Here is a 22,396-nt window from a genome sequence, read left to right as displayed (position 1 = left end):
CATTCAATCACATACTTCTTCGTATGTATGGCGACCTGACACATTGTCTCGTCGGTTGAGAAGAATGATGCACGTTGAATTCCTCGCCGCCACTTTACCGCAAGTCAATGTCTTACCTGCACGCGCCCTTTGTTTTGTTCTCAGTTCTCTCAATTGGACAATGCCTTCACCGTCCAACTTGGGCAATGTGTTGACGCCTACCGCCATCTCGAAGCTGGTCTAGCTCTCGCCCTGCCTTCCTTTTCCGCCAACGGTATCCAATGAAGGCCGATCCGCCACCTGTCACCGCTCAACGGTGTCTCGGTTGTACAGAAAGAGATAGAAAGATTTTTTTTATGATGATCTATGTTAGTCTCGACCACTCTTTCATCTACTAATCGATCGTCAAGGAAGCTCCCGACGTCAACGGCGAACCTTTTGAAGATCATCAATGCCCCTCTTCTGTCAAAACATGATGGACACAATCTCGACCACGGCGTGAGCATGGTCTTGACAGTTTTCGTTTCTGGGGCAATCCGCAATGGCGTGATCGGCCAGAGACCCAGATTTGCTCCAGCATTGACCCAGAGCCCTTGACGGTTGGCGATGGGGCACAGTGTCCGACAACCGCCTGCGGATGTCGTCTGGAGCGAGAGAAGAAGTAGAAGAACAAAAGGGAAAAAAATCCGCGCAAAACAGATCACATCCTTGCTTGCTCCCGGTTCTTCCTCTTGATACGGGTCGGGGGGGCGGTTGTCGGGGGTGTCGGAGGGTTTCGTTCTTAACCCCCTCAACTCCACATCTCCATACACCTACATCGGAGCAAGCTGGCGCCGATATTGCAGGTCCCCCTGGACCGGGCTTGTCAATGGGCACCGCCTCGAATTCTGCCCCCCTCTCCCGGGCCGACAATTGCCCTGTGCTCCAGTTTGGTTTTTTTTGGCCCCCTATTAGCTTCTGGAAGACTGCGACATATAGGAAATGCATCGTGGGCGACCATGTCTCTCAACTCCGCGCTTCCAAGCTTGGTTTCAAAATTCTGTAAGCGAATACAGGCCTCTGATTTCTCAGCGACACCAACTCCACGACTGAAACCAAACGTCCCATGGTAGCGATATAGGTACCTGGCTCTTAGCATCCGGTCTTTGAGCTCGTCCATTGCACGAAAATCCCGCGAACGATGATCCGCGAACGATCATCTTGTGAGCGTTGCACCGCCCCGGCGATCCAAGCAACTTGGGACGGCCGCAAGAGCGACAAATGCGGCATGGAAAGAACTATATGCTTGCTGAGATCATATCATGCAGTCGTTGCGCATTAACATGTCCCCTTTAGAATGACTCTTCAACTCCTGAACCAAAAAGTTAAGCCCTCGGTTGAGGCGATGCTAGCCACCATGCCCTCGCAAGTGCAAGCGGACTTGACGGAGAGATTGGGTTGTCGATATAGCCAGGGGTTGTTGACGCTAACACGATCCTTTAACGACATTTTTTCCTAGCTTGTTTAGCGGCCACCACTGACAAGGTACGGAGCAACGATGATTCAAGTCACCTGGCTGCCCTGTCTCTTCGTCTGAGGTGCTAGCTCCAGCAAAAGTTTTTTTTCTTCGAACAAAGTTTGGATTAAAAAAGAAACCTCTCATCCGAAAATAGGAATCGTGATACTGTTTTTGCAAATCGTCTGTGTGCGGATTGACAACAACCACATGGGGCGCTACCACTCTCACGACCTCACAAAAAATGTCTGGATGCAACTCCACGTCCAGTCTGGTAAGAGATCGTCTGCACAGACGAGACGATGGTTGACAGGGCCCGACGGGAACGTCAAGAAACGCACCCAAGCACTGCATCCCGGTCCTATATCAGCCACATCTAAGCTGCCCCAAGCTCCGCTACAGCCGTCTGCGCGCGCAAAACCACAGCGCGCAACCCTGCCACCTGAAGCAGTCCAGCCTGGTCGAGGGTACACTTCGCGCGGCACGACTCCCACACCACTGCACTCAGTGTGTTTGACAATGACGTTTGAAACCGCGACCCCTGCCCTTCCCAAGCGACTGCATCTCGTCTTTTACGTGAACCGCTGTCCCATATCAGCCCTCTCTTAAGTTCAGCATCCAGGAACGGACCCAGTAATCACCGTTACAAGCCCCAGGTCAGCACCAAGCCAGCCACAGCTTTGCCCTCATTTCTGAAACCGACTTAACGTCGATTATCGCGTATAAGCTTATTCGTACACTGCGCTTGGCAGACGGCAAAGGGGGTTTCGTGTTAGGGGGCGTTAGGCAAGCTCGTGTAAGCCATGCCGCTCTCCCATGCCCGCCGCGAGCTCCGCCCATGCTGTTCCCAAGCCGCTCCCATGCTTGATACCTCCTCTCCGCCCCGGTTGAGTTGCATTGGGGGCATTCGAAGCAACTCATAATGGGGGGAGGTTCCTCGGTTCTGGGTCTGAGAGTTCGTGTGGTCTCTCCTCTTTTCTATTCTCAAGCTCTCTGGGAGAGTCATTACAACGTACGAACTGTTACGGCCTTTTATTTGTGTGTGGTGTTACTCGGATTTCCTTGGCTTAGTATCTTTATTCCTATTTTCTCTTTTCCTCTTCTCATACAGAGCTGGCTCGAATATCTGGTGCTGGACCACTTTATCACAATGGCCCCAATGGCGAGACCAAAGGCTATCTTCCAAAACCCTTCCCTTGGAAATGTGTAAGTCATCTTACCCCCCCCTTTAACACAAACAGCCTTAACAAGATAGCTGATCTCATCCCTCTACAGATCAGACGAAAATGACAACGTAGCTCGGGTATTTGTTGGCAGAGGCGAGAAGATGAAGGAGTTCCGCGTCAACAAGAAGATGCTCAGCAATGTTGCCCCTTTCTTCGAGGAGCAGCTAGATGCTACGCCGGCCGGCATCGTCAAGACGTCCGGCAAGCCCGTGCCAGTATGGCTGCCCCAACAAAACTCAACCATCCGCCTCCCGAACGAATCCGCCTCCATGTTCGAGCTCTTCGTCGTCTGGCTGCACCAGCGTGACGGCTTCCGCCGCCACCTCGACGAGATGATCACACTCGTCAGTGACGCCCCTGGCGTGCCGTGCCAGCGTCTGCACTGGGCTCTGGTCCGCCTCCACATCTTTGCTGCTCGTCTCGACCTGCATCACCTGCAGGACTTGGCCATCGATGGCATTCAAGACATATACCTCCGCTGCGACTGGGACGTCAACCCTTCGTTCGTCGATTACGTTTACGGGCAGTGTGACGCACAGGCAGCGATGAGACTTCGGCGGTGGACGGTGGCGATGGTGGCGTGGTCGGTCGCGGGCGGTTCGACATCGATCGTAAAGGATGACGGCGGGCTCGAGAGGTTCCAGGAAATGTTTGAGCGTTTTCCGGACTTCACCACCGACTACACGTCGCACCTCCGCAAGATGAAGTCAAGCAAGCTCGACACGCGCATCAAGAACCCTCAACTCCGCATCCCGGCCAACAAGCTCCGTAACGAGGAGCGACAGTTTGGCTTCCGACAGTGCTCGTTCCACAGCCACCGGGCCGCCGTCGGCGAGCGCAGGTGCCCCCATACCACCGCCAGCAGGGAGCTGGATAACTTCCTCCTGGTGCCGTTGGTCATGGAGGTGGCGCCGCAGCCGTCTCGCATCACTTCTCGTCGGGACGTATCACAACACCTGCGCCAAAAGGCGATGGCTCATACAGCGCAGGCGTGTTAGAAGTGTGATACGCAGTGGACCTTTTCCCAGGTGGACGTCCAACCGGCGAGGTCAACAATCGACACTGAAGAAAAAAAAAATAACCCTTTAAAACCCATCCATCACCCCCCCCCCAAAACTTTTAATCTTTCGGCTCGTCACTCGTCCATCGGTCCTCACAGATCCTCGGGATCACTACTTTGGATCTTAGGACACCCACTACCCATAAAGACGCCAAAACCATCCTCCGGCTTGGATGCCTGGCGGAAGGCGACGCGGCTACGTCCTGCGTCGGCCAGTTCAAAGACAAAGCTGCCGCCGCCGTCGCACCGGCCCAGGTCGATCATCTGCGTGCCTGGCCTGACCTTGACGGTGCCGAGAAGGTTTCGCTTCTGACGGACGGCGTCGTCGTCGGTGGCATCGGCAGGGACCTTGAACACCCGAAGGGTGGTGGCGCCCTCTCGCTGGATCAGTCCCCAGCTCTCCGAATCCTCGGGCATGGCAAAAACGAGTCTACAGTCAGTCGGCTCTGCTTCCAGAGAAGCGCCAAAGGTCACGAGCTGCGCGACCCTGTTCGCCTTGTTCCCTGCGTGAAGTTTGAGTATACCAGGGACGTATAGAAAAGAGAGCAACAGGGCCCACCCGGGACAAGTGGGGAAAAAAGGAACTCGTACCTGAGGCGTCAATATCTTGGTTGACGTAGAAAAAGGCAGACGGATCTTCCTGCTCAAAGGGCTGATCCTGCAAGAGCCAGGTCAGAGACGAGGGAGCCTCGAGGCGCGCGCATTCTGTCGAGTGTTGTTGCGGGTGGCTTGTCGCCTTGTCGAAGGCTGATCCGGCGACGGACAGGACGTGGGTGAGGACGACGCTTAGACGAGCCATTTTTGGATGTATATAGTTATATTACCCGGGGGGGAAATCTTAGTTTTTTTTTTTTTTTCTTCCTCCAATAAACACTACTTGTTATTGCTGGACGTTGGTTGCCGTTCCCTTTTAATATGTGTTGCCGTTGTCGTTGTCGTATTATATCCTGTCAGACTTGTGATTACACAGTGGGGTCGAAAGCTGTCGATGGTGATGTAGGCGTTAATAGTCGGTAAGACTGATGACAGACGACAGGAGGGGTGTAAACCGCTTTAGTATTATCCTCGGGGAAAGTCACAATTAAAAAAAAAAAAAAAAAAAAAAAAAAAAGAGACGAGAGCGGGAGAAAGGTGTGGTGGTACGGCGTGTGACCACGATATTATAATCCAGAATGGGGGAGGGGGGAGGGGAGGCGGAGGGAAGGGAAGGGTAGGGAAGGGGACGAAGAAAACTGTAAGCAGCCGGGCGTTCGGTTCGGGGGTTTACACGCGAGCAAAAGAGGTGTGTGTATGTGTGTGTGTGACACCACCGAAAAAAGCTTGGACGGGCTTTTTTTTTCTTTGGTGCTGCTTGCTGGCTCTGGTCTGATCTCACCTGAAGGAGACTGACACCCCCCCGAATGACACGGCCTGTTTTGTTTATGGGGATCCGGTTAGGTGTGTTCTTTGCTTCCCTTTTAGTTGGTCCTTTATGGAAAGGAAAGGTAGTAAGTACAAGTAGCAAAGACGGTACAAGTAGGCGAAGACAGACGGCGGCACTTTTGGGGACCTCTTTTTTTTTTGCTGCTGCCATTCCCCAGCTTGTTGAGACCGGGGTTAACGTCCCATTGGTGCCCTCCCAAGGCGTAACGCAGTAACCTTTTTGTTTGCTGTTCACATTTCTTATTTCGGCATGTTACGTAGCTATGCTATGCTAGTCGAGCAGAAAACCCAATTGGAATAGGTGGATTGGGGGAGGGATGGATGGATGGATGGATTAGGGGCGCAGGCGGACGGGAACGGGGTGTAAGGGTACTAGTAAAGGTACATGGCAGGCAGCCATCAAGGGACCTGGAAGGGAGCTTTGTCTTTGCTTCTTTCGTCCATTTGGGGATCACTTTATTCGGGCCTCTCTTTCGGAATAAGGCCGTGGGTCTAATTATCTTTGGGTCTATTCTGTCCATGACGGGGACTAACCATGCCTTGCGGCTCACCTCTTTTTTTTTTTACGAGAGCGAAGGAGGGGAATTACACGAAGAGAGTGAAAGAGAGATGGACAGGGACGGGTCAGCCTTGGAGGGCCCTTGTCCAGCGTAAAGCTACGAAGCCTTAGCTCCAGTTATTTTAGCCCACCCTTGCTGGAGCTGTATCCAGCTAGGCTGGAGTAAATTTAAATAAAGGTGCTATTTGGGGGATGCAGACAGACGTTGACAGCTCTTTCGCGCCTTTTCCCGCGCGTTTGGGTTCTGCGGTTCGGGTGCGATCCGGGTGTGGTCGTTTTTTTTTTTTTTTTTTTTTTTTTTTTTGGCGTTTACCGTTTCGTATCGTTTACGAATGGAGAACGAGAGTTTGACGGGTGTTTGTTTCCACTCCGACTTCCGTCTCTATGTCTCCATGCGAGATAGGGATGTTTCTTTCGACAGATTTCTTGAGTGATGTAATATCTCCCTTTCATGAGGTAAGACGACGCTGCTTTCAGGCCACTTCGCCTTGGAAGCAAGACTTACCAGCACTCCTCGCAGTAGTTGAACAACACGCCAAGGCCAGTAGCAGCATGGAGAACGAACCCCGCTGAGGCTCGGGTATGACGGCGCTCGTAGGGTGCTTTGGTTCGGGGGGGCCTGGGAACAAAAAAACGACGGGGGTTTCCCTCCGACTTTGCTGGGGGTCCCGGTTTCCACCCCCCTTACTTTAGCTGAGAGGCCCTCCCTCTTCCAGGGGAGAAGGCCCTCCTTCAAAAGGGAAATTTCCACTGGTGGTGCCCTATGAGCGGAGGGGCCCCTTGCTAAGGGCCCGCCGAGTTGGGTTTGTCCACTACTATGTCCGTAGTAGGCGACTATGTTATACGAGGAGAGAACGACAAAAGAGAACGTAGATCATTTCTCTCTGCTCATTGAAGACGGGGCTTGCCCGTGCTGCTGCTATTATTACTCAGACGGGCCCCTCTATCCCATATTCAATCTCATCAAAATGGTAGCAGGCCTTATACTAGTTTCTCTTCCATTTTCTCTAAGCTGCCTTTGTAGGTGGGTTTACAGGGTCTTGAAAGGACGGGTCAGAGTACCAAGACCTCTCGGCCGGCTACGTCGGATCTTTGTATAGGTGTCTGTATACTGCACTACATTGTATGCACTACGTAGTAAGTGTGCAAGGGATTGTCGTCGGGCTACCAATTGTCACGCGCTCCCCGCGGAATTGGGGAGATTCGGGCATTTGTGCCCGCTTTTCGACGCAGGGGAGTTAGGGAACCTTGGTCCCCCTGTAGCGTCTTGGGGGGAGACGGTTCAATTTGGGGAAATGTCCAGCGTGACCACCGCTGTTGGTTCCCTCGCTGAATACGCCTTGGCTACGGGTACTACATAGTAGTATACGTAGTACACAGCCAGCAAAGCCGGGCGTAGCCTGAGCCTTGTCGAGAGGCACAGCCAGCACAGCGCAATAATGGATGACCGCTGCCCTCGTCTGTTACCCGATGAGGCCAAGAGCCTCCGGGGACATGTTCATTTACATAATTAACCATAAAATAATGCCCTGATGCTCAAGAGGATGATGTAACCGGTGCAGATCCATTCAAGCCACGGCTCGCCCTGATCGATCGGACTCTGGGGAAAAAAAAAGTGCAAAACGACGGACTGAGAAAGCTACGGCCGTGCTGAGGATGCCAGGTATAGCTATAGCAAAGCTGAACCAATTGTTAATTGGCCAATTGCAACAAGTCTCAAGCCAACGCCGGACTCACCTCATACTATGTAGACCAGACCAGACTACCGGTACTGGTAGACCACAGCTAACACAGCTCAGGGAGCTCCCACTGTTAGTTCCGCCAGCGCCATAATTTACACATTTCCCGTAACTTATCCGGTAAGGCAAAGCATGTCAAAATACTGCTACTATCCACATCTCGGCCGGGCACGCCGCGCTCCACTCCGTCGTCCAGCAAGGGCAAAAGAAAAAAAAAAAAAAAAAAAAAAGAGTATCTATCGGCTCTCTCGGGATCCGGTCGCGCTCACGTTACCTCTTACAGCCCCCGAACGGAGGGAAAACTCTACTTTCTACTAATACAACCTACGTCACGCCAGCATCCGCAGAATTTCAAATTGGCCGGCCGCCGCTCTCGATTTCTGACTTTTTGATGCGAAACGACCGCCGGGACGGGGGGGAACGGAACGAAACGAAACTCTCCATTCCTCACGTTCAAACCTTTTACGATGCCGAACTCGTGGGGGGGGGGGGGGGGGGGGGGGTAAGCAAAGCAGTTTCCAGGCCGCCAAAGGGACGGGGAACGCGTGGATGGAAAATGAGACAGCAATGGTCTGGATTCCTCAAAATTCGCTTTTTTTTTTTTTTTTTTTTTTTTTTTCCCTCTTCCCCCTGCCCTTGGCGTCCGTCGGATATCCGACTCGTTTCGAGCATCCGAACCGCCCAACTGGATGGATGTCTTCCTTTTTTTTTTGAGCGTCCGGGATTCGCAAGTGCATTTCTCACCTCATTTCTCAAAACACGATGCCGCGCAAGCAGGACAGGGCATTCCTCCGTCTGGGCGTTTTTTTTCGCTCTCTTATCGGCCGAGTGGTCTTCCAAAGGAAACACGCTTCTTACTCCTGACTAGAGTTCCCCGTTGTAAAAGGCTCATCTTTCGAGGTGTGTAAATCGGATATTGGCAGACGCAAACCACGATTCCCTGCGTCACTCATCAAAGGCAACCAGCGATAGTTAAGCATTTAACCGCCAGAATTCAAACACGAAATGAAAGGAGACATAAAATCCTCCCTACGCACGCCAGTGCGCCAAAAACAGGAAACCCAAAGACGCACGAGAAGAAATCAAGTACTACGTGGTAGTAGTAGAACGCGTGCCCGAGTCTCACACTCCCGGCAAAACTAAACCCGCGTCCATCCAGCGCTCGTTCCCAAGCGCGATTTATTCCACAAAAAAAAAAAGGTGAACAGCTTGGCAATGCCTTGAATCTCAGACGCAAGTCACCGAAAACAGAATCATCGATCCGATTTAAACCGCACGTGAAGTGGTCGATGCACACACACACACACACACACACACACACACACACACACACACACACAGACAGACCAAAACCCATCAGGATCCAAGGAAATATAAAGAACAATGTACAACAGAAAAAAAAAAAAAGGGAGGGGCTGGTCTTCTTCTTCTTCCCTCCAAATCTCCGCATCGCGTCGCGGGCTCCTTGCATTAATAAGACGCAGCAATGGTCACCACACGTCCGCGTCTAGGCCGCTCATGATAGGCCCAGCCACCCTCCCGCGACGTGCTCTACCGCCGAATCATCGCGTGCGGGCACGACGACATGCCGATCGTCGCGTGCGGCGACTTTGCTTTTCGAGGGCGCCAGACGTCCATCTGACGACCGTCCTGCGTCAATTGACGTACGAGACATCTCACGTAAGAGAAGTTGGGCCGTCTTGCAGACTGCCTAAATATCACACTACTCCAGCTCGTTCATACGCATCCCTCTCAGTACTCATTGAATTGAATCTCTCTTTCTTTCATTTCTTGACTTCCTCTCTAAAGGAACTTTTTTTTCTTTTCTTAAATCACTCGACAAAACCGTCGGGGCCTCAGAAGAGTCCGCCGGTCTGTCAATAATTACACGTAACAAAGGGGAATAGTAGGAGAAGAAAAAAGATCCAAAACCAAGAAAACGTTGACATCCCCTTTGGGAATCCCTTTGGGCGTCGTTTCATCATGTCCATCGTCATGGTTCTCATAACTGGAAATCGGCTGGCTAGCCAAGAACAAATGGGGATGACGTCCATGTCGCACACCATCTCAAGCAAAGTGGAATTAGTCCTCCAAACCTGGAGGATTCCGTCCCCTCGATATGTGAAGCAAAATGTGTCCGCGAGAAGTGAAATGTAGAAAAAAAAATAAGGAAACCATCATCAGAACGTGCTGTCGTCTATGTACCGTTGAGGGGTATGTCCTTGCATGAGCCTGTCCGCATGGGTATCGGGCAGACGGCTCGCTTGAACTCATAAAGTCGTCAGACAATAACGGGGCGTCACAAATATACAAAGAAAATGGTGTCACTTAAAAGGGCGATTCTGACCGGCGGCGATTGCTGTCGCGCCGTCTGAACTCCCTGAGACGGTCGTCAATATAAGCCAGGCGGTTGGCCAGGTTCCGAGGCGGAGCTGTTCCACCATCCACAGATTGTTGCACCGTCGCAAATGGACGGCGAATGGTTCCATGCTCAAGCTCCTCCGGTTGCGTGAACCGGTTGGGGAATGAGAAACTCGTCTGTGACCCGGGGAACGGCGAGCCAAGACGTGCTGGTGGCGCGCTGGGAGGGGCCAACGATGGCCCCGTGGGGTCAGGCCGCGCCGAAGGTATCGGTATCGGCGCGGTAAAAAGTCCCGAAAGGCTCGTCCGGGGCACGAAAAGATCATCATGCACGTTGCTGTTCGTTGAGCTGAACTCAATTTCAGGCCGGAGAGGAGTCTTGGGAGCGTCGTCGAATGGACTCGGCTCGGCCCAGAGGTCTGAGCCGAGACTCGGTCGCTTCGTCTTGCGCGGCTCATGGGTCGCCACCCGCGGTCTCCCGATCCGCTTCTGTGTGTTGGATCGGCTTCTGGTCAAGCGCGCCGGGGACTGAAGGGTGGTGCGCCGGTGGCCGAGGCTCTGGTTTTGCCTCTGTGGCATGGAGGATATCGCAGCAGAGAGTGCTCCGCTTGAGCTGGGTCCGTAGCTGTTGGCCATAAAAGGTGAGCCGAGTCGTGGACGCTCATCCACAGGTACGTCAAGGCTGGATAAATCCACCGGAAGTGGAGGAAACGGCTCCGTCATTGGTTCCTCGACAGGTTCCGGGGTTGACTTTGTAAGCTGTGCCAGAGGGCCCTGGGGTTGCATGGCCTCCGAGGTGCTTATTGTAAGCGACATTGACATGTCGTGTGCCGAAAAGACGGAGGGAGATCGGGCCGGCGTGGATTTCCGGTTCCAGTACCTTGTAGCGGTCCGCCCAAACGGCGTCGGGCTATTGGGAAGGAATTGGCTTTTCCGGGCCGATGAGGAGGCCGCTTTAAGTTTGCAGAGATCCCTCAGGTGCGCTCGAGTGGCTGCGCAAGTGTGTGGCCACTGTAAAAAGGTGCATGCACCTTCAACCGTGGGGGTGTTGCTTCCACTTTTTGGGTTCAGTGACTTCCTTGCGCCCTTGGGACCTCTCCAGCTCCTCTTTGCTTCCCTCGCGACGCGGAGACAGACCCCGTGGGGAGGGATGCAGCTTTTGCCGGTGCGAAATGGGGTAACTTTAGGGTCCTGTAGATACATGAGGTAGGTTGCCCATAGATGATCGTTCATAGCTTTCGTCCAAGGAGCCTTCCTTCTCTTCCCCTTTACTTTGGCTGGCTTTTCGACCACTTCATCAGCAGTCTCCGAGAAGGCGCGATTGAAATGGTCCGAGGCTTCAGTCTCAGGGCTGATGCACTGCAAGTCTTCAGATGTCAGGGAGAATCGGCTGAAAATGGAAGCGCTGGTCTGGGTGGACCGTGCTGTTGACGGCCGGCTCGATTCGCATTCTGGGGTCGACTCGCCACTACTGAAGGCAGAGTCGATGGACCAGTTAGGATATCGCCTAGGGGATAATGAGGGAGCGGCGCCGGGTGCTGGCGTCTTGGGTGGAGAAAATCGTCTGCCGCGAATTTTCTGTATCCCGATATCCTCCAAGTCCTTGAGGTTGTGAATAACCGGATATGTCATGCTGGATATGTGCATGTTTCCACCAGGTGCTTCTGGTTCTTCGATGCTCGGAATCGGCACATCAGCGGTAGCGACAGACGCGAGGAACTGGCTTGTTGGGGCGGTCAAGTTGGAGGCGACGCGCCTTTTCAGTTTGAACCGTGGACGCGGCGGTGAGGGTGGCTGCAGTTCCTCGTTCGAAGCGGATGGCTCCGGTGTTTTGGGGTCCTGCAGATCTGGATCATGATAGCGGAAGCCTTTTGGCAGTGTCGCCGCTCCGGAATGTTGAGAAGTCATTCTGCTAGTAACACGAGTGACTTTGGCACGCGACGGCCTTTGAGAAAATGCCAACGGCGGCGGAGCTCCGAGGGATGGGGGCGGTTGATGGATGTCCGGCGCCGAGAACAAAGACGACGCGTCCCTTGAACCTGTCTTTGTGGCTGTACTTCGAGACAGGTTGGAATTTTTACCCCTTCAAAGGCTCGTGTGAGAGAGCGCGTGGTACGACCTTAGGCCAAGACGATCTTAACAACACTCAATGCTAATGTCGCAAGTTGCGCGCGCGGAATTTTTTTATTCGCACAACACGTCAACCAAAGATGCCAGGTCTCGTGCCGACTGGACGAGGTAAATTCTGACGGATAACAATAGGCGCTCAACCAAGTGGGAATAAGATATGCGTAGACCTCGTCTGGGTTCGAGGTCTTGACAATGCAGCACACTCTTAGGGTAATTATCCGAAGAAAAAAGAAGAAGAAAAGAGAAAAAGAAAACGTCGCTTCGTTGTCGTCGTTTCGTGTTGGGGTTCGTGGTTTAAGTCGTAGATATCGGTGTCGCAAGCGCAAAACTAGCGCAACGCTGTTTGGATCAAGGAAAAGATTCGTGGCGGCGAGCCGAACAGACGTATATCGTCGTCAACTTGGTGGTGAATGGCTCGTAATCGTAGATTTGTCGGGCGGGAATCGCAGCGCGCCCCCACCACCGAGGACGGCTGATACTTGCGAAAGGAACGACTGTGGTGAAGAAAAGGGTGGGAGGAGGAAGATCGGAGCGGCTTGGGTTGAGGCGGACCGGTGTAGTATGTATGGCAGCTCCAGACGGTGGGCGGGGTGGAGAAGAGAAGAGCGGGTGGCGCGAACCTTGCACTGGGATGCCGGGGCAGGGCAAGACGCAAGATACGAATGGGAGGAAACCTGTGCCTGCGCCTGGGCCTGAGCTTGTGCCTGAGGGTTGCAGCGAGAAGTATCCGTAGCGAGGTCTTTGGGGGGCCCGAAGGTACCTCAGAGTGAAATGGGGTTCACACTGCTTGTTAAACCACCGTGCAGACTACAGCGTGGTGGCCCGGGGGGGGGGGGCAGTTGTACAGCGGTTGAGTGCGCTAGAATCCCCCACCAGGCTAAGCCCAAGGGAACCTAGTTATGCGGTCCAAAGTGACTGACAGTGGAGTGTCTATGAGTGACGGACCAGCGATAGTGCCAGATAGGTCCAGAAGCTCAACAGCACATGTGGCAGGGTGGAGTCTCGGGCGAGTGTAGTGATGGTCTCCTTGTCCGCAGAGAGGACCCTGAAGATGTGCGGTGAGGTGCGTTGAGGTGTGAAGCGCTCGTAGAGGGAGGGGACTGTTAGGGTGCTGTCTGCCACCGGGACTGGGTCCGGCTGAAGTGGCTCGTTCAAGACTCCTCACTTCTTCACAGGGATAGTAGAGGCCCTCCAAAAGGAACTTGGCAGCGGGCGTGGGATGGGTGTCGGTGATTGCAGGAGGCGCATGCACTCCGTATGCACTGTGTTGCGTGGTGTAGCCAGTTGACGGACACGACAGGAGCGCATGTGCAGCGGATCATGGAGCTGTGGGCGACGAGGGTTTAGAGTCCGGACGAGCGAGCATAGCAAAGCAAAGCAAAGCAAAGTTCTGAACTCCCGTTGGCCGATTTGATCGTTCGCAGGTGCAAGGCAAGGTACGACGCGCGCAGAGTCTGGGAAGCGCGCCGAGCCAAGGATTGGGTTGGTCGAGGCCAGTCAGCCAGAGCAGGCCCCCGCGGTGCTGATGACGGAGGTATCAACAATAGCAAACAAACCACTGGCCCTTCCTGGTTGACAGGCGACGCAGCAGACTTAGCAGGTGCAGTGGACAATAAACAAATACCGCGACGAGCTGGAATCAATCAGACGGCTGATCCGACAAACGAGGAAACGGGCCACTTGGACAAGGTGATCTGGAAATCCGGACAGACACTGGCAGTGGAGTTTCCGAGACGGTCAGGTTGCTTGGTTGGTGGGGCGGTGAGACAAGAAACCAGATGATGCTGGCAGCTGGATGTGCGTGCAGGTTCGTGCTCTCTCTCTCTCTTTCTCTCGCTCTCTTTTGCACTGGGATAGGGCGCGTTTGCCCTGTCGTGATTGCCCTTACGGGATTGCTCTTTGGTTTAAAGCCTGTCTTGTGGTTTACGCTCGGCCGTTGGGGCCGGGGCCCGGGAAACGCAAGAGGCTGGGTTCTTCGTATGCAGTCGACAGGCCTGTTCGCGCCAGGTCGTTCGTTCTTGGGACGAACAGACTCGCAACGTGCAGCGAGTGAGCGGTTAACAAGCCACAAAGTGATGGGCCGGGTGGGTAGTAATGTTGCCGGTGGTTTGAAGTCGGAAGTTATCGATTGTGAATCGGCGAGACACAGTCTCAAAAGAGCGTGGATATTTGATTCAGAGCAACACCCATCAGAAAGAGCGGGAGCGGGACGAGCAGAGAAAAAGAAAGCAGAATTCGAAAAAGGAACGAAGCGGTTGTGATTTGCAATGTCAGCTAAGGTGGAACTAGACAACAACAGATGAGGCCCAGGATGCAGGATTACTACTAGATGTCGGTGAGAGTCAAGGTGAGTACGGAGTACAGCGAGAGCGGGCAACGACTCATGGCATCACAATTGTGGGCAGTGACGTCCATCAAAATGGAAAGATACATCGGCGGGGTGTCCTCACAGCAAAAGGGAAGGATGATGGAACCAAATTGATGTGATCCGTGCGAGCCGTGAAAAATTTCTTACGTTTGATGCCCAGCTGGAGGTGGAAAAGTCGCGACGAGAACGCGACTTAAACGCGTCGACGCGATTTTAGTGGAGTCGCTTAATATATGGGTCAGATAGTATCTGCTTCTTCTGATTGGAAGCTGGGACTAGTCTGTGTGTACAGAGTACGTACAGTACACTATGTGCGTGTCTGTGTTTGTGAGCTCCGGGCAGGTCCAGGTCCAGGACCGGGCCACACACCACAGGCTTTTCATGGTTGAATTGGGAAAGCAGCTTCCCGTCTGATAGCCCAGTGCTGTGCTCTTTCCTTGTTCCCTCCAAACTTGAGTATCTGGGGGCGCAGAAGGTGCGCATGAGCATGCCATGCAATTATTACTGGCAGGCGCGGTTGTGCCCGGCCCGGTGGGGAGGAACGAAGAGAGAACCTCCTCTCCATTTACTCCATTTACTCCATTTACTCCTCCTACCTTGTTAACATGTCAAGTTCAACAGCTGCTGAGAACTACCATTTTCAACTTCAGTCACTGATTGTAACCTGGGAAGAGATCTAGATATTTTTATTTATCCCTACAGTCAAGACACAATTGGCGACTTCCGACTAGGATACTAATGGCGACAGTCTGTGCTATTCAGGTGTCCGGCCTTTGAAGCTACCAACCGACATGGGCCATGAAGTCAATTCCTCCCAGCACCAACTAAACTACAACAGGCCTTACATGTCACAAACGCTTAGCAGTTGAGAAACGGATCACGGACTATACCAATACGAGCCTCGCGGTTCGCGCGAGACCACGAACTATATCCAAACTGCGCTGCATTGCGTTGTGTTGCGCTGCTTTCTCCCCCTTCACCCCCTGTTCTTTTGCCCGCTATTCGCAGCCATGCCGCTTGATGTTGAGCCAATCGAAGCACAACATGGCGCATTCGCCGGTTCTCAATGCCTGCTTCGGTCTGCACGACAATGGGGTCTTGATGCGGTGAGCCCTTTCTGGGATGGGTTCACCATAGACTTGTCCAGCTGTCCATCGCCCAAGCATCCTGCCCTATTTAGTAAGTAGACTGCCGCCAACCATCCTTGCTGCAAGCACACCGTCCAGAATGCCGTCTGATACTCCCTACTCATGAACCTCTGTGGCTGTCAACCAGGTTGAGCCTGGCTCTGGCACCGCAGGAAGTAGCAAGGAGGGCCCGCCGCAATGATCAGCAAGATCCGCAAAAATGCAAGGACTGCTGCCTTCATGCGAAGATTATGCTCTCTGCCGCTCTACGTCTGGGGCAATCGGCACTCGTTGACAGGATCACTCTAAGTGAGATCTTGCCTGCCTTTAGCTCACGGTCTTGTATTTGTCAATTTTTTTTTCCCCGTCTTGGCTTTAACTCAGCACCGTTCTCTAGAGCTGTGTTATCTCGTGCTCAGCATTACGAAGCAGCTCAATTGAGTCAAACGAAACGGCCGGGAAGACACAGCAACGGGACACCACAGCACTGGCCGGTATTGAAACCTACGAATCACTCATGAGGACCAATCAAAATATGTTACCACCACCCCCCTGCGCTTTGCGGTGTTCAACGTCGCTTTGAGATGCAGGCGGCATACTATGTACTAGAACCAAAGATGTTCTGATGCTGCAAGGCCGAGCATGGCATTCCCTGGCAGAGTTTGCGCACAAGAGCGGGTAGGTTACATTCAGTAAATAATTGCAGTTAGATGGCTACCCTGTGAGCAGGGCCGTGAAATCTTGAACGTCTGTCAATCGAAATAACGTCTCAGTACCAAGATTGAGACAGTAGCAGAATGAACAGCTTGACCTACAGGGTCACAGAACCCCACTCCTGTCCAATGGACTTCTCGACATTCCTCTCTGTCAACCTGTCTGTCCGAGAGGATCAAAGCCAGTTTCCATGCGAGTTCAGTACAGCTCTACATGTCGTTTATAGGACGTACACTCCATCACTGATGCGCAGTCAGTGGGATTGGGCAGCTTAGTGAGCGCCGACGCTTGAAGATATTGGATAACTCATGTTGATCTAGATTGAGCTCGGCAGATCAGAGCCGCAACTTACTTGTCTGAGCGACAGCTTAAATTGCGGCTTCATGTTGTGGCCCCGTCAAGTGGTGGTGCCAGCTTAAAGAACGCCGACGAAAGATAGCCCTTGAGCTAGCAGTCTTTTAGCTACGCTATCACCAATCCTATCCCTTCAATGTCTGTCGATCCACGCCATGCCTTTCCAAGAACGACAGTTTGCGCCACATTTTTCCTACTTCAAGCCATGGTGAAGCTTTCCATTCCAGGCGCTTCGCCCTGGACGAGCTGAACATCTCCTTTGATGTCCTTCTACTCCTCCCCGTGTGACTGATGTCTGCTCATGCTTTCTCATCACGGTAATTCGGCTGCATCACCATAGGTTCACCATGCTCGGCTCAGTGTCTGCCAACCAGCTTGCGAAGATCGTGGGCCCATTCCTTTTTATCGCTTGGTCGGTTTGGTATTTGGGAATCACTCGCCAGGAGATTCAAGAGGTCACTCGCAAGTTTCGTGCGCAAAGGAACCTGTTCATCGAGGACTTCCTCGAGCACGAAATCGACGGCAAATTCGATGGCGGAGCTATCAGCAATCTCTGCGCCACCCGTAAATGGACGCCCGGCTTGATTATGAGCTGCGACTCGGCACACGCGGGATTAGGTGTTGTGCGAAATGCCTGCTTACATTGTATTCGTTTTGCCATTGAGGCTGGAGGTAAGAAACACTGCGTCCAAGACGCGCGATCAGTCTTTGACAATGCAATAGCCGAGTTGGTTCTTCCGGAAATCGTGCCTCGTTCGGAGGATAACCTCAAAGATATCGTATCGAAGCCTGCCGTCCCCCTCGACCACTTTTTCGACGCTGATCACCTACACTATGTGCTCTCGACCTACTGCCCGCAACTGAAGGTGTACAATTCGTTCAACGACCTCTACAATGTCCCCCAAGTCGCCAATGCCATCGAGTTTATAATACCGGACCTGAACACTGACTGGGTTAACGGTACAGTGCTGGCAAACCCGAAGGGTTGGAACCAGCAGTTCCATACGTACTTGGACCGGAAGTCGCCTCCTAAGGACAGGGAGTGGCCTCTTCGCGTGCACTTGAAGCACACACGTTGGGTGTGGCCAACTGCGAATGATACGGCCGCGGTAGCCTCGTCATTTGGACGCATTTTGCGCATTCGAGAAGACGCTCGACGACTCGCGGCGTCGGCGCTCTTCTCGCTTGCGCTACGCTTCAGACTTAACATCGACCCTCGTACGCGATACCACCCAGAGAGTTTCGTGGGGATTCATCTGCGCACTGATGAGGATGTCAGTGAGGGCTTTCCAGACTACATAACGCAGGCGGCGGATTACTTTCACTTCCTATCAGACGCAAATGCCCCCGTGGCCTTCCTGGCATCCGGAGCGACACCAGCCAACATTACAGCTTTTACGCGACGTGCCGAGGATTTCAATGTGAAAGTCGTGACCAAGAGAGACATTCTCGACGAGGAGGAACTGAAAGTACTGGAGGGATTCACCTGGGATCAGCGCAGCCTGGTTGACTACGAGATCATGTTGAGAGCCGGGCTGGTGGCAGGCGTGAGTGGGAGTAGTTTTGCGTGGAACCTGGCACTAAGGCGATCATATGCGTTCGGGTCGGGCCCGACAGCGGTGCCGCATCCGATAGGGAGCACAATTGCGTGGAAAGACCAGTTCACTACGCTGTATGGGAAGCACGAGGAGCATGAGAACGCGATGAGGGCGACAATATGGCCATGACGCAAGACCAACAGACTTGATTTCCAATGATTTTTTTTTTTTTTTTTTTTTTTTTTTTTTTTTTTTTTTTGGGTTCACAAAAGAGTGATATGCAGTACACATGTAAGCGCCGGCTTAGGTACTTGGCTAAATGCTTACGTTGGTTCATCGGCGTCTGTCACGTACCATCTGCATGCAAGAGATAGCATATCTGGTCGCCTCATGTCAGCCAGAACGTCGGTCGCCCCAAAAGACTGGTGCGTGAAACCCTGTCCAAGTAGATGACAGTCTTGTCCAGCCTCGAGGTCCAACCGACCCCGTTTTCGACAATATGACTTGTCATCGACCCTTTGCTGAGAATCGGAGCACAAACCCCTCACTTCTGTGGAATTAATTCTCGTGCTTGGGGAGTATTTGCCGACGTAGCCCGTATGAGCCCGCTTGGCCCGGCGGGAAAACCTCACCGGGCGGAAATCGGGGTCTTCATTGGCCGCATTATCGCCGTCCACTCGGCTCATGGAGAAAGGGGGGCTCTGGCTGTGTGTAACGGAAGAGTAAATGGAAGAAGGCAGAGAGGCACAGAGAAGGGGGGAGGGGGGGGGAACAGAGACAGAGAGAGAGAGTGAGAGGGAGGGAGACTCGGAGACCAACACTGCTATGCAGCAACATGTCCATAACTTGGAGCCCCTCGCCCCTCCACCGTCGTCAATGAGGGCTGGCAGGTTGCGACCGTGGCTGACCCGCATGGGAGAGATATGCATCCGCCTGCAGACGAGGTGCATCTTGTGTAGCCCAGGCGTCAGTCAGTTGTTCCGTCACGCGACCCCTCATTCACTCTTACTCCAAACCTAGCGGCTCCAGAGGGAGGGCGAAGGAGATGATTCATATTTTTTTGCACGAGAGGTTGGTTTTGTATGGCAAAGGAGAGCCAAGACCTGTTTGGGCTCGGTTCGGCAGATGGGCGATGCGGTGTAAGCAGTAAAACTGGCGGAACAAGATCCGTCTGCCTGTTTCTGTGTGTATGTGTGTGTATGTGTGCTGTCTGTCTGTCTATCGCTGCCTGCCTGCTTGCCTGTCTGGTCTGTATGTCCGTTTCGGCGTTGGAGGGGTTGACTGATTTGAGAGGTGGTGAAAGTGGGGGGGGAGACTTTGCACTTTGCCCCGCGGCTCCAGGGTTTTGGCTACGATGCGCATCATTGTTTGCGTCTAACTAGTGGCCTCGCTGCATTTGCCTTGCCTGGGTCTAGGATACCTTAGATGCGGCCTTTTCTTTTTTCTTCTTTTTTTTTTTTTTTGTTTTTTTTTTCTCTCTCTTGTGTTTCTTTCTGTAGTTCTCAGAGCCTCTCCTCGGCTTGCTTGTTTGCCTGCCTGGCTTCACGTGGGTGTCTGCCCTCGCCCTCCTCAAAGCTTCCAACAAGTATATTAGGTTAGGCTGTTTCCAAAGGTTCCCAAAAGGACAGACACCCTGCTCCCCCCCTTTGGACGGACACGCCTTAGTTGTTGTAGCAGTCAGTGGGTTCTGGGCCTTCCTGCCTGCCTTGCTACTGTTCTACTAGTAGTCGCTGATATCCACTAACTGGTGCAACTGCCCCATTTCTCCCCTCGTCTCTTTCCACTCTCCAACGTTGACAAACATCCATCACCAAATCTCGTGATCTTCCTGCATACATACACATTCTCTCTCTCACACATACATATACATACATATATATATATATATATATATATATGTCTCTTCACATATACCCATACATATATCGCTCTCCACACAGATAACCGAACGAACAAACAAATCGAAAAACGCACCGACGGGAGTCAGATGTCGGCAGCCGACATCCCGTGATTATTCCTCTGCACAACCTCCTCGATCAAACATCCGAAAATACTACCCCATCCCCGGCTCTGGCCATGGCTTCCAGCTCTGACATCATAACGCTTGACAACTTTGAGCAGCGACTGCCAAGATGGGATCCCGCAGGTCCAAATCACCTATATGCGCTTGTTGATATGGGCAGGTTAGTCAGATTTCTTCAAGTCCAAATTGCTTTTTCCCGTCGCTTCTTCCCTCTGGGTCGTTCTCTTTGCTTTTTTTCTTCTCCTTTCGGGGGGGTAGATGACCCCTCGATGCTACCCCCAAAGCTCCCCCCCCCCCCCTCCCCTCCCCCAAACATTTCCGCTGGACCAATGCTCTAGCCACTGACATAGGCGGCCGCCGCCCCCGCAGTAATGGCATCCGCTTCTCCATCTCGGACCTGACCCCGCCCCAAACCCGACTCCTCCGGCCCATATACCGCGAGCGCGCCGGTATCTCCCTTTTCGACGCCCTCAATTCCTCGTCGACTGCCGCCTCTGAGCCGTTATATTTTCCTCCCGAAACTATCACAAAGGTCGCCGAGACATTGGCCCGTTTCCGCCGCATTGCCGATTCCTATGGCGTCCCTCCCGCCCACTTCTCCGTGCTGGCCACAGAAGCCATGCGCCGTGCCGCAAATGCGGCAGATATGCTCAAGGCCATCCGCGAGGCAGCCAACATTGGTGTTCATGTGCTCGCTCCGGAGGTTGAGACCCTCTTTGGGGCCGTGATGGGATCGCGGTCTGCATTTGTCGACATTTCCCGTGGTGGACTGTTCCTCGATCTTGGCGGCGGATCAGTGCAGATGACCTGGGTTGATACCCGACTACCCGACTATGAGATTGCTGCCGCTTTGGCCGGAGAGAGCATGCCCTTTGGCGCCGCTAGGTTGATCCGCATCCTAGAGGGGCAGTCGGAGGAGGTTCAAACACTGGAAAAGGAGAAACTGAACGCAAGCATGCAGAGCGCCTTCGCTAAGCTATGTGACAAGTTCCCTGCCCTGGCGCAAGCAAAGGAGGAATGGGCGGCGGCAGGAGGGGTCGTGAACGGGATCGTCCCTGGCGGCATCGACGCCTACCTTTGCGGTGGTGGCTTCAGGGGTTACGGGTGCATGCTCCAGCATAACGATCCAATTCAGCCGTACCCGATCCCGTCGGTAGGGACTTACACGGTGACGGGCGAGTTTTTCAAACAGACCAAAAAGATGCGCCGCGTCAACCACGAGTACCCGGGCAAGATCTACGGCATCTCGAATCGCCGACGACAACAATTCCCAGCCATCATTGAGGTCGTCGAGGCCTTCATCCGTACCGTTCCACACCTGCGTACCGTCACCTTTTGTGGCGGCTCCAACCGTGATGGTGCGCTGCTGATGAAGCTACCCAAGAGCGTTCGGGAAAGCAACCCCCTCGAAGCTCTCGCTGGCTTCCCCATTCAGGGGACGTCCCCAGATGGGGCGCTGACCGTCGCTCAGGCGGTGCTGAAGACTCTGTATGGTGCTGTGCCTGTCAACGTCGACATCTCGCGCACACCGACCGTGTTCTCGCTTGGCTTGGGGCCGCTTTTCGCGAAGCAGATATGGATTCATCAGGGTGAGGACGACGACGCGAATGCTTCGTATGCGCTGCACGAGACCGTCACGCGGGATCCCAGCGCGCCCGGGTTGACGCACCTTGCGCGTGCCGTGCTGGGGCTGACGGTCTGCGCGAGATGGGGGTCGAATCTGGGACCGATTGACGCGCAGCTGTATGGTAATCTGAAGGGGCTCGTGGCGGAAGCCAAGCCAGAGAGCGTGTTTTGGGCCGAGTATCTCGGCGCCGTCGCGGCTGTTATTGTGGATTTGGTGCCGGCTTGGCCCAGCAGCGTGGAGGAGCTGGAGTCGACTCTAAAGTATGCACCCTTTCATCCGAAGCCTTTCGAACAGGTGGTAACGTTACTAACAATGTCAGATTCGAGACCACCCAGACAGTGGACCCCGAGAAGAAGCGGGCAAGAATCGACCTGACCATCCACGTAGCGCCCGGCGCCACCGTAGGCATAAATCCCGAGGACGTTATGGGCCGGCTGGCGAACGTGGGGAAGAAGCGGAAGGACGGCACGAAGCCGGAGAAGAGGGTCACGGTCAGGATCCAGGAGATGAAGTAGTTGGTGACCTTGATGAAGATACCCCCTGTGAACCTCTTGGTCTGTAGTCCTAATGAGTCGCATTCGCTTGTTGACTGCTTGATCTTCAGCAATTCTTGCGAGTGAATTGTGGACATGGTTGCGTGTGCTCAAGTAAACATGCTGATGAAAAGCGGTTCT

The 22,396-nt window shown here is 53.5% G+C and overlaps 6 protein-coding genes across 6 annotated transcripts; 4 read left to right on the top strand and 2 right to left on the bottom strand.

Moving 5' to 3' along the window:
- Positions 1-2,624: 2,624 nt before the first annotated feature.
- On the top strand, positions 2,625-3,698 carry CTRU02_205829 (uncharacterized protein; the record flags this gene model as incomplete). The annotated part of the gene is made up of 2 exons (XM_036722899.1): positions 2,625-2,680; positions 2,750-3,698. 2 exons carry the CDS (start codon positions 2,625-2,627, stop codon positions 3,696-3,698), a joined length of 1,005 nt encoding a protein of 334 aa, XP_036585197.1.
- Positions 3,699-3,853: 155 nt separating this feature from the next.
- On the bottom strand, positions 3,854-4,559 carry CTRU02_205828 (uncharacterized protein; the record flags this gene model as incomplete). The annotated part of the gene is made up of 2 exons (XM_036722898.1): positions 3,854-4,263; positions 4,352-4,559. The coding sequence occupies 2 exons, from the start codon at positions 4,557-4,559 to the stop codon at positions 3,854-3,856; spliced, it is 618 nt and encodes a 205-aa protein (XP_036585196.1).
- Positions 4,560-9,808: 5,249 nt separating this feature from the next.
- On the bottom strand, positions 9,809-11,749 carry CTRU02_205827 (uncharacterized protein; the record flags this gene model as incomplete). Its single annotated transcript, XM_036722897.1, has 1 exon — positions 9,809-11,749. The coding sequence occupies one exon, from the start codon at positions 11,747-11,749 to the stop codon at positions 9,809-9,811; it is 1,941 nt and encodes a 646-aa protein (XP_036585195.1).
- Positions 11,750-13,749: 2,000 nt separating this feature from the next.
- On the top strand, positions 13,750-14,024 carry CTRU02_205826 (uncharacterized protein; the record flags this gene model as incomplete). The annotated part of the gene is made up of 2 exons (XM_036722895.1): positions 13,750-13,778; positions 13,799-14,024. 2 exons carry the CDS (start codon positions 13,750-13,752, stop codon positions 14,022-14,024), a joined length of 255 nt encoding a protein of 84 aa, XP_036585193.1.
- Positions 14,025-16,881: 2,857 nt separating this feature from the next.
- On the top strand, positions 16,882-18,261 carry CTRU02_205825 (alternative oxidase; the record flags this gene model as incomplete). The annotated part of the gene is made up of 1 exon (XM_070204623.1): positions 16,882-18,261. One exon carries the CDS (start codon positions 16,882-16,884, stop codon positions 18,259-18,261), a length of 1,380 nt encoding a protein of 459 aa, XP_070061727.1.
- Positions 18,262-20,148: 1,887 nt separating this feature from the next.
- CTRU02_205824 (Ppx/GppA phosphatase) lies at positions 20,149-22,237 on the top strand (the record flags this gene model as incomplete). The annotated part of the gene is made up of 3 exons (XM_036722892.1): positions 20,149-20,255; positions 20,465-21,982; positions 22,042-22,237. The coding sequence occupies 3 exons, from the start codon at positions 20,149-20,151 to the stop codon at positions 22,235-22,237; spliced, it is 1,821 nt and encodes a 606-aa protein (XP_036585190.1).
- Positions 22,238-22,396: the final 159 nt, after the last annotated feature.

Source organism: Colletotrichum truncatum (genome assembly GCF_014235925.2).
Source record: "Colletotrichum truncatum strain CMES1059 chromosome Unknown Contig_0003, whole genome shotgun sequence".
Classification (NCBI taxonomy): domain Eukaryota; kingdom Fungi; phylum Ascomycota; class Sordariomycetes; order Glomerellales; family Glomerellaceae; genus Colletotrichum; species Colletotrichum truncatum.
The sequence above is the reverse complement of the archived record's forward strand: the minus strand, read 5'-3'. Positions and strand labels throughout refer to the sequence as shown.